The following is a 15,100-nucleotide window of genomic DNA, read 5'->3' as shown; positions in this document are numbered from 1 at the left end:
GGTTGTCTCCTTGCTCTCCCTAGTTCCCAACCATCCCTGCAAGACCAACAACGCCGGCTGCAGCAACCTCTGCCTCCTCTCGCCGGGCGGGGGGCACAAGTGTGCTTGTCCCACTAACTTCTACTTGGGCAGTGATGGCAAAACCTGCGTCTCCAACTGCACAGCCAGCCAGGTAACATCCTACCTGCATCTGCCTGCGTGGATATCCCTGCTGCAGCCTGCGTGTGCTTGTGCTCGTGTGCGTGTCCCTCTTGCTGTGGTTTCACCAGGTCCCAGCTCCTCTGCTCGTGCTGGTGCCCGTGCTGGGCATCCGGGTGCTGGTGTGTGCACGCCTGCCCCAGGCGCAGGCAACACCTCCCTCCTGTGGCACTTACCAGCACATACAGACTGCTGTAATTTTGGGGGTGCCCAGGGGAGGCAGAGACCCCTCCGGCTCTGGAATGACCTTCTACCCGCCCCGCTCCCTCCCTCAAACCCCAGAGGCTGTGTGGGGTGGGCTCAAGGTTAAGGTTTTGCTCCAGGTCAAGATGCAGAGTGTGCTGGGGGTGCCTGGGGAGGGACAGCACGGAGATCAGTGCCCTTGGCAGAGTTCCCTGGGGACAAAGCCTTCTGAGGTCCTCCCTCCCCATTCTGAGCCACCCTCAAAGCTCGTCTCTCCATCGCAGTTTGTCTGCAAGAATGACAAGTGCATCCCTTTCTGGTGGAAATGCGACACTGAGGACGACTGTGGGGACCGATCAGACGAGCCAGAGGACTGCCGTGAGTGCTCTGTGGGGCTGACCACAGCCCACCATGTCCCAGTGCCACGGCCACACTGCCCGGCTCTTGCCAGCCCCACAGCATCTGTGTGCTGTCTGGAGCAGCCTGGTGCTGCTTGTGGAGCTGGTCCCCCAAAATCCTGCTGCTGCTTTGGCTTTGGGACAGCACCAGTGCTCCCTGCTCAGCTCCGGCGGAGAGGAGGGTTACCCATTAGCGGGACTTAGAGAATAGTGGGGTAACACACTGTCCCTGTGTGGGGTTTTGCCCTGTGGATGACAACAGCCAGCTGCTGCTCGCGGGGCGGAGCTGCCCCTTCACTGCACCAGGCCCCAGACTTGGTGCTGGTCGCTCAGACCCTGCTGAGGAGCCCAGAGGGGAAAGTGGGAGGGGACGGTTTGTTCCCCAGAGCAAACGTTTCACCCTGTCTTACCCCACAGCTGAGTTCAAATGCAGGCCAGGGCAGTTCCAGTGCTCCACTGGGATCTGCACCAACCCAGCCTTCATCTGTGATGGAGACAACGACTGCCAGGACAACTCGGATGAAGCCAACTGTGGTAGGTGCTCCACCCACCCTCACAACCCTCAACCCCAGCAGGGCTGCAGCATCCCAGTAGAGCAGAGATGCATCATGTCAGCTTTTGACCGTGCTGCCTCCCTTCCCAGATATCCACGTCTGTCTGCCCAGCCAGTTCAAATGCACCAACACCAACCGCTGCATCCCCGGCATCTTCCGCTGCAATGGTCAGGACAACTGTGGTGACGGCGAGGATGAGAAGGACTGCCGTAAGTGGGGAGCTGCTAAGTGTGTTAGGGATGGGGAGCCTGCATGGTTAGGGGTGCATCAGATCCATGTCTTTGAGTATTGGCTTCTCTGCAGGCTGGTTTCTGGGTGGTCCTGCCCCTGGGCATGGGGCTTTCTCCTTACATCTTCTCTGCGTAGAGCCTCTGTCCAGCATCACCCTGCTGCCCCTACAGACACTTCTGTTTCCTAGTGGAAGCAAAATCCTTAAATTCCTCAGAGTGGCTAGTTCAGTATTTGCCATGGATTTGCTTCTGAGCCTACTGCACAGCTGAGCAATCTTGTGGCTTCTGCCCTGTCTCCCTGCAGCTGGTCAGATCTTCTGGGGCCACCACAGGGCTCTGCTCCCCTCCCCTCCCGTGCACGTGGTCACCAAACATGGCCAGATGGTTGTGATGCCCAGAGCACCTGCATGCCTCTCCGCTCTTTGGGTTTTTTTTTTTTGTGGGGTGGTGGCCGGCAGACCCCTGCCTGCCCCGCTCCTTCTCCTGACTCTGCTTCTCCCTCCTGCAGCGGAGGTGACCTGTGCCCCCAACCAGTTCCAGTGTGCGATCACCAAGCGCTGCATCCCCCGCGTCTGGGTGTGCGACCGGGACAACGACTGTGTGGATGGCTCAGATGAACCTGCCAACTGCAGTAAGAAGCCAGCAAGAGGATGCGGGGGTGGGTCTGGCCACACCGAAACCGGGAGCTCCCCTGCAGCCAGTCACGTCTGTGTGTCTTTGCCTGTGGGATTTGCGGGCCCCTGCTCAGTCCCTGCAGGCGCTGCGGGCAGTGGGTGTTGGTGGCTCTTCTTGGATCTGTCCCGCTGAGATACTCCTCTCTCTGACTTGTCCCCAGAGAACTGCTTGAAAGGGAGGGGTTTTGCCCACCCATTCCAAGCAGGGGTGCTGCCATCAGCTCCAGGCTGCTGGTACAAAGTGTTCATCGGCCCTGCAGAGAAAGAAATGTGCCTGGCCAATGCAAACCCCACCTCTCCCCCCGCAACCACATCCGTGTTATCTTGTTTCTCCCCGCCAGCCCAAATGACGTGTGGTGTGGATGAGTTCCGGTGCAAGGACTCGGGCAGATGCATCCCAGCACGCTGGAAGTGCGATGGGGAGGACGACTGCGGGGATGGGTCCGACGAGCCCAAGGAGGAATGCGGTGAGCAGGGGCTGGGGCTGGGGAGACAAGCCCAGAGGGCATCTCATGCCCCTCCTTTCCCCGAGGGTCAGTCTGTCCCCTCCACCTCCCCGCTGGGCCTGGGGCTGGGGCAAGTTCTAGCTGCTCTTTTTCCGAACCATGTGGGTAAGGCTGGGTCGGATGGAGGCTGGCAGAGAGCAGCGCTGCCCACCCTGCTAGCTGCCTGCCCACCCCTCCCCTTGTGCAGGGCAATGCTGATGCCTGTCCCTGTCTCGTCCTTCCCAGACGAACGCACCTGTGAGCCCTACCAGTTCCGCTGCAAGAACAACCGCTGCGTGCCGGGTCGCTGGCAGTGCGACTACGACAACGACTGCGGGGACAACTCGGATGAGGAGAGCTGCAGTACGTGCTGCCTTTGAGCCTTTGCTATCCCAGGAGCCGGCTGTGCAGTGGAGAAGGGAGCGATTCAGGTCGCCCCAGCCCCTCTGCCTGCTGGTGCTCCCGCTGTGGGGGTAACATCAGGCTGGCTGGGGCTGATGGCCGGGGAGCAGCCTTCTCCCCCTGGACAGAACAGCCTGACTCCAGGGGTCTGGCTAGCCTGGTCCCCCAGCCGGGGGGCTCGGCTGCTGACTGTTCTGAGGAGAGGCCCCAGGTGGGACAGGTAAAAGGGAGGAGGTGATCCCAACACCCTCCCTGGCAGACAGCACACGGGCTCTGCGTGGCCATGCTCGCCTGTGGGGCTTGCGGGCACCTCGCCCCGCTCGTGGTGGAGCAGCTTTGCTTTACACCATCGCCCCGTGCTTTGGCCCCAGCCTGGCAGGCGGCACCTTTGAAGCAGTTTGGCCTGGGATGGTGGTGGGGACACACCGAGCCTTTGGGAGGGGAGCTGTGGAACCACCTGAACCCGGGTCACAAACCTGGATCTGGACCAGCGTGCAGGAAGGCAACTTGTCCCAAAAAGCAGTGGGAGATGATCAAGTTTCTGCCCCTTAATGAGTTACCACTTGTTAGCAGAGCTGCGCCAGCACCCAGCCTGCTGAGCAGCTGAGGACTGTGACCATCTGTGTGGACAAGACAGTTTTTGGGGCTCTGCTGCAGTCAGGAGCCCAGTCCTGTCCCCCCAGAGGGGCCCAAGCTGCCCATAGGACAGCACCAAGGTCTGCTGCCAGCTGCAGGGGCCCGGGCAGAGCCAGACCTTCTTCCCACCATGCAGCACCCACCCTGGGTCCCTCTGTCTCCCTGCAGCTCTCTAGGGTGCAACTTTTTTTTCTTTTCTGTTAATTTCACGTCGTGTTTTTGAGTTTGTGCCATTTCACTTCATCTTATGTTTTTCTCCATTTTCACACTGTCGTTATGGGGCGCTCAGAGGTAGGTTCCTGCCAAAATCTTTTAATTCCATGTAGAGTCTCTCTAAAATGAATGAAGACAGTAAGTTCTAGGTGAGGGCAGAGGGGTCAGGGCTGGACAGCCCAAGTGGATTTACTGAGCATCAGCATCTCCCGCCACTGGAGCTGCAGTCGGGGAGGGTCCAACCCTGCTGCCTCCACTACTGAGGCCCGTGCATGGCTCATACTTGGCTCCAAACTCTGTCCCCACCTTGACCCTTCCTGCTCCAGCTGGACACCCCCCTCCTGCCCTGGCACATCCTACACCTGCGGCCTCCCCGGGGCAGTGGGGAGGGGAAGGGTCCCGAGAGCCATCCCAGGCAGGAGGCTGTGCCACGTGCTGTCCTGCGGCCGGGTTTGGCACCGACTGTGCCGGTGCTGGCCCAGCCAGGTGCCGTGAGCTGCGAGGAGGGGTCTGTCCCCAAGCCCTGCGAGGGGGGGACGGGTGTGCAGGCTCTGCCAGACCTCGCCAGGGTGCTGCTGCCTTTCCTCCTGCCTGCAGCCGCCAGCGGGCAGCAGACATGGGCAGCAGGGAGCTGCGGGGCTCGTGCTGCCTGCAGTGGAGGATGACTCGGGGGACACGTGCAGCCAGGAAGCTGCCAGCAGCGAGTCTCTATGGCCACAGTATGCCCTGAAAAGCCCGTTTCCCCGCAGGGAGCTGGGAGCCCTGGAGTGGGATGGGAAGGGGGCTGGGAGGTGGTATCAGCCGTGCCTCTCTCTGGCAGTTCCCCCAGCTCTGCTTGCACCCCACCCTGTCCCCAGTGCCACTGGATGTGTGTCTGTGTCAGCCTGTGCCCCCCAAGCTGTTGGCCAGGGAGCCCTTCTGCCCTTGCAGCCCTGCCTGCAGCCCTCGCTCAGGGGGACGCTGTGTTCTCTGTCCCCAGCTCCCCGGCCCTGCTCAGAGAGCGAGTTCTCGTGTGCCAACGGCCGCTGCATCGCTGGCAGGTGGAAGTGTGATGGGGACCACGACTGTGCGGATGGCTCTGATGAGGTACGGTGCCGCGGGCAAGGGCTCCCTGCCAGCACCTTTGCCCTGCCCACGTGTGGGAGTGGGGACACGTCCCACCCCGTTTGCCTCTGCCAGTGGTCTCCCCCACCAAGCAGGGGCTGAGAGCCTGGTCCTGGGTGCAGCCACAAAACAGGAGGCTGCCATGGCTGGGGCTGTCCCTGCTTGACCGCTATCCCTCGCCCTTCCCCTGCAGAAAGACTGCACGCCACGCTGCGAGTTCGACCAGTTCCAGTGCAAGAATGGTCACTGCATCCCCATGCGCTGGCGCTGTGACGCCGATGCTGACTGCATGGACGGCACCGACGAGGAGAACTGCGGCACTGGGGGTAACGGCAGCACTGCATGGCTCCCTTGGGGCTGGTCTTTTTCCCCCCACCCTGTGCCCTCGTGTCTCCTGTGTCCCGGTTGTGGGTGGGAGCGCTCCCCTGTGTGTGTGTCAGCAGTGTTCTGCCCAGCCCCAGGGCATGCACAGACACATACCCAAGCCCTGGAGGGCCTCCAGCTATGCTGGAAATTGGAATTGCAGCCCAAACCGGCGTTTTGTCAGCCAGGCAGCACTGGCTAACATGTCTCCTCCTGCCCTGTGCTGTCGCAGTTCGCACGTGCCCCCTGGACGAGTTCCAGTGCAACAACACGCTGTGCAAGCCCCTGGCCTGGAAGTGCGATGGGGAGGATGACTGCGGGGATAACTCGGATGAAAACCCCGAGGAGTGCTGTGAGTGACTCCTCATTGCCTCTCCCCGGTCCTGGCAAGGCCCCTGCCTGGCGCACGTCTGCCCGCAGAGGCAGCAGCCTGCCCCGAGCACCCACACGCTGGGGAGGGCTGATGGTCCCAGAGCTTGGGCACCGCTGCAGGTACCCAGGGGAGCTGTTGGTACCTCTGGCAGTTCCACGCATCCCCTCTAGCTGGGTCCCCTCAGGGGCGGTCAGTGGGGCCAAGGGGGCAGGAGGTGGCTCCAGTCAAGAGAGCAGAGTTGTAGAGGTGCTGAGCCGGGGATGGGGCTGGCAGTGGGGAGCGGGGGCTGAGAGAGCAAGAGGCTGGGTTAGAAGAGGGCTAACCCTCCTGCAGCTGGGCCAGCAACTGGGCAATTGTCTTTGCTTCAGTCTCTTTGCTTTAGTCTCCGGAGCCCACTCGCCCTCGTGGGACAGGCCTCCCCAGAGAGCGGGCAGAGGCTGAGCAGCAGCTCGTGACAAGTGTGACAGCCTGGCTATGGCGTCTCCTTTCACCGTCACCGTTTGTTTCTGTTTGCTGGTGCAGTGAAATTCCAGTGTCCCCCCAACAGACCGTTCCGCTGCAAGAACGACCGGGTATGTCTGTGGATCGGTCGACAGTGCGACGGCATTGACAACTGTGGAGACAACACAGATGAGAAGGACTGCGGTGAGTGGGACTGCTCGTGGGCACTGCTTTGCGCCCGGGCTTGGACAGGGCAGTGGGTTGCCACTGCTCTCAGGCTGGTCCTCGCAGAGCCCTGGGTTTAGCCCAGGTGTTGGGATTTGCTTTGCCCACTCCTTCTTCCCAAAACCGGGAGGTGGGTGCAGGCGTCCTGGGTCCCTGCCTGGTCCCTTCTTGCACCGTTAGCACCCTGAGGCTCCCGCAGGGCTGGGTGCTGGGGGACACAGAGCATCACAGGCACTGCCCGTGCTCCCGCAGAGTCACCCACAGCCAAGCCCAAGAGCTGCAGCCAGGACAAGAATGAGTTCCTGTGCGGGAACAAGAAGTGCATCAGCGCCAACCTCCGCTGCAACTTCTTTGATGACTGTGGAGATGGCTCCGATGAGGAGTCCTGCTCCCACGGTGGGTGGGGAGCTGGAGTGTCGGGCGGGGGGGGGCCGAGGGTGGTCACTGGGGAAGCCGCGAAGGCACGAGTGCTGACGGCGCGTCCCACTCCAGACCACAAGTCATACGACTGCATGACCAACACTACCATGTGTGGAGATGAGGCCCAGTGCTTTCAGTCACAGTCCGCCACGTACTGCACGTGCCGCAGAGGCTTCCAGAAGGTTCCAGACAAGAATTCCTGCCAAGGTACTTCCCGCTGCTGCTGGAGGAGGGCTCGGGGTTGGGCCGTCGGTTTTACAGTTAGTTTTTGCCAATAAGATGTATTTTCACACCTGTGGAGTGGCTGGGGCATCAGAAATGGTGTCCTTGGGGCGCAAACATGGGGTCTCTGAGCCCTGGGTAGCACAGACCAGGCAACAGAGAGGGGCCGAGCCCGGCTGTGTGCATGGGGGCACCCTCCTGGTCTCCCCCCCTTGACTCCCGTCTCCCACTGCCCAGACATCAACGAGTGCCTGCGCTTTGGGACCTGCTCCCAGCTGTGCAACAACACCAAGGGCTCCCACGTCTGCAGCTGCGCCAAGAACTTCATGAAGACGGACAACATGTGCAAGGCAGAAGGTCAGGAGGGAATGGGGGCCCACACAGATCCTGTGCATGCCCGTGCCGCCTTGCAGGACCCAGCCACTCTTCCCTCCCTGCTCCTCCTCCTCTTCTCCCTGCACCTCTGCCCACCCTTCCTCCTGGCACTGCTGAGGGCAGGTGCCAGGCTCTGCTGGTGCCGTCAGTCTGTCCTTCCCCATCAGAGCAAGCCCCAGTGGGGTGCCAAGCTCCCAGCAACCCTGTCCCTTCCCCACTGTGGAGATGGGCTGACCCCCTGCTCCCGGCCCAGCCCACACCAACAGCTCTTCCTCCCCAGGCTCCGAGCACCAAATCCTCTACATCGCGGATGACAACAAGATCCGGAGCATGTACCCCTTCAACCCCAACTCGGCCTACGAGCCAGCCTTCCAGGGTGACGAGAACGTGCGCATCGATGCCATGGACATCTACGTCAAGGGCAACAAGATCTACTGGACCAACTGGCACACAGGCAGGATCTCATACCGGGAGCTGCCTGCCTCTTCCAGTGCCTCCACTGCCTCCAACCGCAACCGGCGCCAGATTGACGGTGGCGTCACCCACCTGAACGTGAGCTCTGTCAGGGGCACGGCGGGAGGCACCGAGGCTGGGCTGCCAGCATCCTCTGCCCTCACCTCTACCCCCCTTTCTGCCCTCCACAGATCTCGGGGCTGAAGATGCCACGGGGAATTGCCATCGACTGGGTTGCTGGGAACATCTACTGGACGGACTCGGGGCGGGATGTCATTGAGGTGGCGCAGATGAAGGGCGAGAATCGTAAGACGCTGATCTCGGGCATGATCGATGAGCCCCATGCCATCGTAGTCGACCCGCTCAGGGGGTGAGAGACTCAAGCCCTTTCTCCCTTCCCTCTGCCCAGCCCTCACCCCAGCTCCTCTCACCAGCAAGCCACTCTGGTGGAAGCTCCCCGTGCCCCAGCATCACTCTCCATGTCAGCTCAAGTTGCTGCACCTTGGAATCAGCTGGGGTCACGTCAGTGACTCTAGGATGCTGTGGGGAGAAAATGGGAGGGTTTCTCCACCAGTGGGATGTTGGACTGTCCTGCTCTTCCCCTCCTTGCTTCCCTCCTGGGAGTGACCTGCCTGTGTCCTTCACAGGACTATGTACTGGTCAGACTGGGGCAATCACCCCAAGATTGAGACGGCCGCTATGGACGGGACACTGCGCGAGACCCTGGTGCAGGACAACATCCAGTGGCCAACAGGTGAACAAAGATGGGTACCAGGAGGGGCACGAGGGGTGGCGAAAGCCTTGACAGGAGGAACGTATAACCTGCTCATGTAGGTGTTGCTCAGCCTGGGAGCTCCGAATGCTCTGGCAGGAGTGTGTAGGGGCAATGGGGGGCCTGATCTGCTGGTCACTTGGTCAGGAGGGGCTCAGGGTGGGCTGGGGGGCTGTACCTCACCAGGGACTGTGTGCCCTCTCAGGCCTGGCTGTGGACTACCACAACGAGCGGCTGTACTGGGCCGACGCCAAGCTCTCTGTCATTGGCAGCATCCGGCTCAACGGCACCGACCCCGTCGTGGCCATTGACAACAAGAAGGGTAAGTGGCACCTGAGACCTGGCGGCGCACCAGGGAGGAGAGGGACCTGCCCAGGAAGGATGTCCCTGGGGTGGGGTCCTGGCACAGCCCAGCCCCCCGGGTCCCCAGGGCCCCTGGCCTGGGTCGTGCTGCAGGGCAGACCCCAGCACTGAGCCAGGGATGCTCAGCATATGGCAGCGGGCGTTGGTTTCCCTCACTAAATGCTCCACAGCAGGACCAGAGCCTGCTGGCACTGGTAGGCACTCATACAGGGTAGGAGGCCCTAGCCTCAAATCCATCCAAAATCCCTGATCAGCCTTGCCCAAGGCAGTGAGCAGCCAGCTATGCCAACCTCTTCCTGCACATGTTCCCTCTTCTCTTCCCCAGGGCTGAGCCATCCTTTCAGCATCGACATCTTTGAGGACTACATCTATGGTGTCACCTACATCAACAACCGCATCTTCAAGATCCACAAGTTTGGGCACAAGGCTGTCACCAACCTGACATCTGGCCTCAACCATGCCACTGATGTCGTGCTCTACCACCAGTACAAGCAACCAGAGGGTGTGTGCCCGGCCTGGGACCCCCACCCTGCTCCTGGGGTGGGAGGGAGGTGCCCAGGGCCTGATCCCTGATGCAGGGTGCCGGAGGGTGAGGGGAGTGCTTGGGCCAAGAGGGGCCTCAGCCACCCAGCTTCCCTGCCCAAAGTGGGGGACATCTGGATGGGCAGAGCAGGGGGTGTTGGGGGGGGGGGGGGTGCGGGTGGGTTGGAGGAGGCCGGCTGCAAGGGCGGGCTGTCAGCTGGCGTCCCCAGAGCATCACGGGATGAGGGGCCATGGGGGATGTCCTAAAGCTGTTGGGGAGAAGTCGTTTGCCGGGAGGGCTGCGGGTCACCCTGTGTCATCCCCTCCCCTCTCGGCAGTGACCAACCCTTGTGACCGCAAGAAGTGCGAGTGGCTCTGCCTGCTCAGCCCCAGCGGCCCCGTCTGCACCTGCCCCAATGGCAAACGCCTGGACAACGGCACCTGCGTCGTCATTCCCTCGCCCACCGTCTCCCCCGTCGGTAGGTGGTCCGGAGGAGGAGGAGGAGGAGGAGGAGGAGGAGGTGGAGGAGGAGGAGGAGGAGGTGGAGGAGGAGGAGGAGGAGGAGGAGGAGGAGGAGGAGGAGGAGGAGGAGGAGGAGGAGGAGGAGGAGGAGGAGGAGGAGGAGGAGGTGGAGGTGGAGGTGGAGGTGGAGGAGGAGGAGGAGGGGAATCCCGTGCAGCAGGGTCCCCGCTCACCTCCATCCCTCCCTCCCAGTGCCCACCACCGACACCTGCGACCTGGTGTGCCTGAACGGCGGCAGCTGCTTCCTCAACGCCCGCAAGCAGGCGAAGTGCCGCTGCCAACCGCGCTACAACGGGGAGAAGTGCCAGATCGACCAGTGCTGGGACTACTGCCGGAACGGGGGCACGTGCGCCGCCTCCCCGTCGGGTGAGGCTGCTGGGGACGAGCCCCGGGGGTCGGGGCTGGCCCTGGGCGGACAGATGGATGGATGGGGAGCATGCTGTTGGCTCTCGTTCTCAGGCATGCCGACCTGCCGCTGCCCCACCGGCTTCACAGGGCCCCGGTGCAACCAGCAAGTGTGCACCGACTACTGCCTGAACAACGGCAGCTGCACCGTCAACCAGGGCAACCAGCCCAACTGCCGCTGCCTGCCCACCTTCATCGGGGACCGCTGCCAGTACCGTGAGTGCCGCCTGCCCGTGGCGAGGGTGGCTGGGGACAGCGCCTGGCAGGCGGACTGCCGGGTCCCCCTCTTAAACGAGACGCTCTTTGGGGACTTCTGGGGATGGTGCCTGAGCAGTCGGACTGCCAGGCACCCCTCATTTGGGGGGTGCTCTCTGGAGACCCAGGGTGGTGTGGTGCTCTGTGGGGGATTGTGGCCACAAGCAGCCTTCTGGAGGGGCCGGCGGTCCGAGGGGCCAACGTGGGGCTGCCCACCCTGACCCCACCATCCCCTGCAGGGCAGTGCTTCGACTACTGTGAGAACGAGGGCGTCTGCCAGATGACGGCCAGCGGCACCAAGCAGTGCCGCTGCCCTCCGCAGTTCGAGGGCACCCAGTGCCAGGACAACAAATGCTCCCGGTGCCAGGAGGGCAAGTGCAGCATCAACAAGCAGAGCGGAGAAGTCTCCTGCATGTAGGTGCTGGGAACATCAAACTCGAGGGAAGAAGAAGGGTTGGTGGGCACAAGGACGAGAGAAAAAAAAAAAAAAAACTGTCCCTGTGGCCAGATGGTTGGGGATTAGCCATGGCTGAGAGATGCTGGGTCAGTAATTCAGGGCAGCTAAGAAACCTGGGAGACCTCGGGGCCCCGGGAGGAGGTGGTGAAGGTGTCTCTCCCCAAGCCCATCCTGATGTCTCAGCAGCTGTCGGTGCAGCACAGCTGTCAGGATGAGCTAACAGCCTCCAGGAAGCAGAGTCCGGGGTGCTGGGGGGTGGCCGGGGAAGGCTGGGGGTACACAGGTGCCTGATCCTCTGCCCCGCAGCTGCCCAGATGGCAAGATAGCGCCCAGCTGCCTGACCTGCGACAATTACTGCCTGCATGGTGGTACCTGCTCCATCAGTGACAAGACGCAGCTGCCCGAGTGCCTGTAAGCAGAACTGGGGGCTGGGAGGGCAGTGGGGGCGGGGGGGCTACAGGTGGGCTACTTGCCCCCCTCAAGCACAAGGAGCTCGTGACTGACAGACCCCAACCTGTCTGTGTCCCCCCCCCCCCCGACCCCCAGGTCTGTGCCCCACCTCTCCCTCCCCGCTCCCCGCATGCTGTCCTGCCCCTGCTAACCCCAGTGCTCTCCCTGCGCTCTCAGGTGCCCGGTGGGGATGACGGGGACACGCTGTGAAGATTTCATCGTCAGTGAGCAGCAGAGCAACCGTACGTATGGGGCAGGCCTTCCCTGGGGGGGGGGACACCACAGGGCCCAACACCAAAGCAAGGGGGCGGGGGGGACACCTTTGCCTGTGAAGCCAGGGTTGCACAGTGCCCCCATGCCACTGGTGGAGAGGGGGCAGGTCCTTTCCCGTGGGGCAGGGCCAGCCCAGGCTGCTGGACCCACTGCTGCTCGGGGTGTGCAGGTGCCAGCCCCCATGCACGTTCTGACTATACCTGTGACTCTCCTCCTGCAGGAACCGCTTCCATTGTCATCCCCATCCTGCTGCTGCTCATCCTCCTCACTGTGGTGGCTTTTGTCTGGTACAAGTGGAGGATTAAAGGGTGAGTCCAGGCTGTTGGGGGCCAGGAGGGAGCATTACCCAGACAGGATGGAAACCCTCCTTGCAGGGCTTGAAAGCCTTTATTGTGCAGGACAAACAAGCAGGACCACGGGTGGGGTGGGGGGTCTCATGTTGCTGCTACTGACCTTCCATCTCACACCCTCCCCAGTGCCAAGGGCTTCCAGCACCAGCGGATGACGAATGGTGCCATGAATGTGGAGATTGGGAACCCCACCTACAAAATGTATGAGGGGGAGCCCGACGATGATGTGGGGGAGCTGCTGGATGCAGACTTCGCCCTGGACCCTGACAAGGTGAGGAGCGGGGCCGCAGCAGCACAGAGGGGCCGTTGGCTGCACAGGGTCCAGCCCGAAGCAGGGGATGCGAGGGGGGCACGTGCTGAGGAGGGGGGCACATTGCTACGCCATGCCAGGGCTCCCTGAGGCTGCTCTCTCTGCAGAGGAGGCTGGGGGGCTCCAAGGGGTCGCAAAGGCTTTGAGGTCGGGGGCTGTGGGGTGGGACGGCAGCAGCAGCGGGGTCGGTACCGTAACGGGGGAGGTTGTGGCTGGTTTGGGCTCTTGCCGAAGCACCCCAGGGCAAGGGACGCTTCTGGGGACCACTCCTCTGGGGAGGCAGGTACCCGTGCCCCCTCCCACCTGCTCCCCCCTTCTCTGCAGCCCACCAACTTCACCAACCCCGTCTACGCCACGCTGTACATGGGCGCCCACAACAGCCGCAACTCGCTGGCTAGCACGGACGAGAAGCGGGAGCTGCTGTCGCGGGGGGCGGACGACGACCTGGCGGACCCCCTGGCATAGGGGCAGGACGGGGGCGAAGGGCCGCAGGGCTGCGGCGCCCGGGCCTGGCACAGACACCCATTGCAGGAGGCGGGCGGGGGCCGGGGGAGCCAAGAGCCACTGTATAAATGTACAAATGAAGGATTATTACTTTTCTATGTGAGCAGTATTATTACCTGTATATTCCCCGGTTCCAGGCCTCAGTGCCTCTCATTGCCAGATCCGGCTTTGGTTTATTTTAAATCTCTTTACATTGGGCCCCCCCTCCCTCCCCCTCGCACCCATGGGACAAGCCAGTGTTTCGGAGCAGGGATGGCACCACGGTCAGTGTGCCAGGACGAATTCGCTGGGGCCGCTGCAGCCGGGGCTGACGGGAGGCGCAGGGTTACGGTGACGTGGGGTGCAGGCAGCAGCGGCGCAGGCAGGAGGGAGGCAGAGCGGGGGCCACACGCTCCCCAGCTCTCAGCTCCATCCCCCTGGCCCCTGCAGCTCCCCTCTCTGGGGGCCCTGTTTCCTTCCACCCCCCCAATCTGCTGCTCCCTGGGTCCCCCCTTCTGCAGCTTGGCCTCTGCAAACCTCCCCCAGCCGCCCATTCCCCTCCCCACATTTTCCTCCGCCGTTCCCCTTCCTCCCTCCCCACCATCCTCGCCTCTGCCCGACTGTTACAGGGGACAGGGACGAAGGCCCCCACCGCTGCCCCCAGCCCCGCTACGGTGCAGAGGGTCCCCATCCCCGGCGGGCCCGGCCCCGCGGCCCCTCGCTCTGGCTTGTCGCCTGCACCGTGCCCGCTCTCCAACATGCACATTTTTTAACAGGAAAAAACAAAACAAAACAAAAAAAAAACCACAAAAACATGGAAATGACCTAGCTTTTATAGTAGAAATAAATAAACGCATGTGGGGGGAGGGCGGGGGGCGACCCCATCCTTTTATTGGGGGGAAATGTTTTAATAATTTTTGCTGGATTACTTTACAACTAAACAAAACAGATATTGTTATAAATAAAATTTTTAAAAACTGAAGCACAGGCTGCTGGTTGGTGGGAAGGCACATGCTGGGAAGCTGCGGGAGGGGGGCGCGGGGGGGAGCCCAGACACTGGTGCCAGCTGGGCCCCCCAGTCACTGGGTGTCACGGCCCTGATGCCCTCAAAGCCCAGTGGCACCCGTCCCAGCCCGGGGAGCAGGGGTGTCACAGACGGGTGGTATAAGGCAGGAGGATGCCACTGGGGCCTCCTGTGCCGTTGCGTTGCCCTGGGGTCATGGGGGGGCAGGTCACGGTGTTTTTCACGCGGGACCGTGGGCAGGGAGCGTGGGTGGAAGGGAGCGCTGTGTCGTGCCACCTGGGTGCTCGCTGGTGCGTGTGCCGCTCAGGGTGACGCGGGTGCGTGCACACGTGTGCATGACGGCTCCCCGCTGCCGTGGGCACCTCTCGGGGCTCACCGCGGAGCACCCTGGGGCCCCGACCTGCTGCGGCCTCGACGCCGGCTCCTTCCCTTCTACTGTGGGGAGCAGAAACACCCCACGGCACTGAGCACCGGCCGGGGCACTGAGCACTGGGCACCAGGCACTGACCAGGCACTGAGCACCGGGCACTGAGCACCAGCCCCGGGCACCGGGCACTGACTGGGCACTGAGCACCGGGCACTGAGCACTGGGCACCGGGCACTGACCAGGCACTGAGCACTGGGCACTGAGCACCAGCCCCGGGCACCGGGCACTGAGCACCGGGCACTGAGCACCAGCCCCGGGCACCGGGCACTGAGTGAGCACTGAGCACCGGGCACTGAGCACCAGCCCCGGGCACCGGGCACTGACAGGGCACTGAGCACCAGCCCCGGGCACTGACCGGGCACTGAGCACCGGGCACTGAGCACCAGCCCCGGGCACCGGGCACTGAGCGAGCACTGAGCACCGGGCACTGAGCACCAGCCCTGGGCACCGGGCACTGACCGGGCACTGAGCACCGGGCACTGAGCACCAGCCCCGGACACTGACCGGGCACTGAGCACCGGGCACTGAGCACCAGCC

At 62.7% G+C, this 15,100-nt stretch overlaps 1 protein-coding gene across 7 annotated transcripts in view; it reads left to right on the top strand.

The window, feature by feature from the left end:
* Nucleotides 1-14,060, top strand: part of LRP1 (LDL receptor related protein 1) — an 89,190-nt gene extending 75,130 nt beyond the window's left edge. For 4 of the 7 annotated variants that reach the window (XM_042796430.1, XM_042796429.1, XM_042796428.1 and 1 more), the window contains 28 exons: nucleotides 24-172; nucleotides 666-759; nucleotides 1,197-1,313; nucleotides 1,423-1,542; nucleotides 2,072-2,194; nucleotides 2,579-2,704; nucleotides 2,969-3,085; nucleotides 4,953-5,059; nucleotides 5,271-5,403; nucleotides 5,673-5,792; nucleotides 6,336-6,458; nucleotides 6,732-6,875; nucleotides 6,972-7,106; nucleotides 7,359-7,478; nucleotides 7,777-8,048; nucleotides 8,141-8,319; nucleotides 8,597-8,703; nucleotides 8,927-9,043; nucleotides 9,410-9,586; nucleotides 9,945-10,085; nucleotides 10,322-10,495; nucleotides 10,589-10,750; nucleotides 11,029-11,203; nucleotides 11,553-11,657; nucleotides 11,874-11,938; nucleotides 12,190-12,277; nucleotides 12,446-12,590; nucleotides 12,954-14,060. In XM_042796430.1, the coding sequence (XP_042652364.1) occupies nucleotides 24-172; nucleotides 666-759; nucleotides 1,197-1,313; nucleotides 1,423-1,542; nucleotides 2,072-2,194; nucleotides 2,579-2,704; nucleotides 2,969-3,085; nucleotides 4,953-5,059; nucleotides 5,271-5,403; nucleotides 5,673-5,792; nucleotides 6,336-6,458; nucleotides 6,732-6,875; nucleotides 6,972-7,106; nucleotides 7,359-7,478; nucleotides 7,777-8,048; nucleotides 8,141-8,319; nucleotides 8,597-8,703; nucleotides 8,927-9,043; nucleotides 9,410-9,586; nucleotides 9,945-10,085; nucleotides 10,322-10,495; nucleotides 10,589-10,750; nucleotides 11,029-11,203; nucleotides 11,553-11,657; nucleotides 11,874-11,938; nucleotides 12,190-12,277; nucleotides 12,446-12,590; nucleotides 12,954-13,094 (3,776 nt within the window). In that variant the 3' untranslated portion in view covers nucleotides 13,095-14,060. Of the gene's footprint in view, nucleotides 1-23; nucleotides 173-665; nucleotides 760-1,196; nucleotides 1,314-1,422; nucleotides 1,543-2,071; nucleotides 2,195-2,578; nucleotides 2,705-2,968; nucleotides 3,086-4,950; nucleotides 5,060-5,270; nucleotides 5,404-5,672; nucleotides 5,793-6,335; nucleotides 6,459-6,731; nucleotides 6,876-6,971; nucleotides 7,107-7,358; nucleotides 7,479-7,776; nucleotides 8,049-8,140; nucleotides 8,320-8,596; nucleotides 8,704-8,926; nucleotides 9,044-9,409; nucleotides 9,587-9,944; nucleotides 10,086-10,321; nucleotides 10,496-10,588; nucleotides 10,751-11,028; nucleotides 11,204-11,552; nucleotides 11,658-11,873; nucleotides 11,939-12,189; nucleotides 12,278-12,445; nucleotides 12,591-12,953 lie in introns of those variants that run through there. The other 3 variants (XM_042796431.1, XM_042796433.1, XM_042796434.1) reach the window with 3 other exon arrangements.
* The last annotated feature ends 1,040 nt before the right edge of the window (nucleotides 14,061-15,100 follow it).

This window comes from Tyto alba, unplaced genomic scaffold, assembly GCF_018691265.1.
Source record: "Tyto alba isolate M040663 unplaced genomic scaffold, T.alba_DEE_v4.0 Super-Scaffold_23, whole genome shotgun sequence".
Lineage (NCBI taxonomy): Eukaryota > Metazoa > Chordata > Aves > Strigiformes > Tytonidae > Tyto > Tyto alba.
Note: the sequence above shows the minus strand (reverse complement) of the source record. Positions and strands in the feature narration are given on the sequence as shown.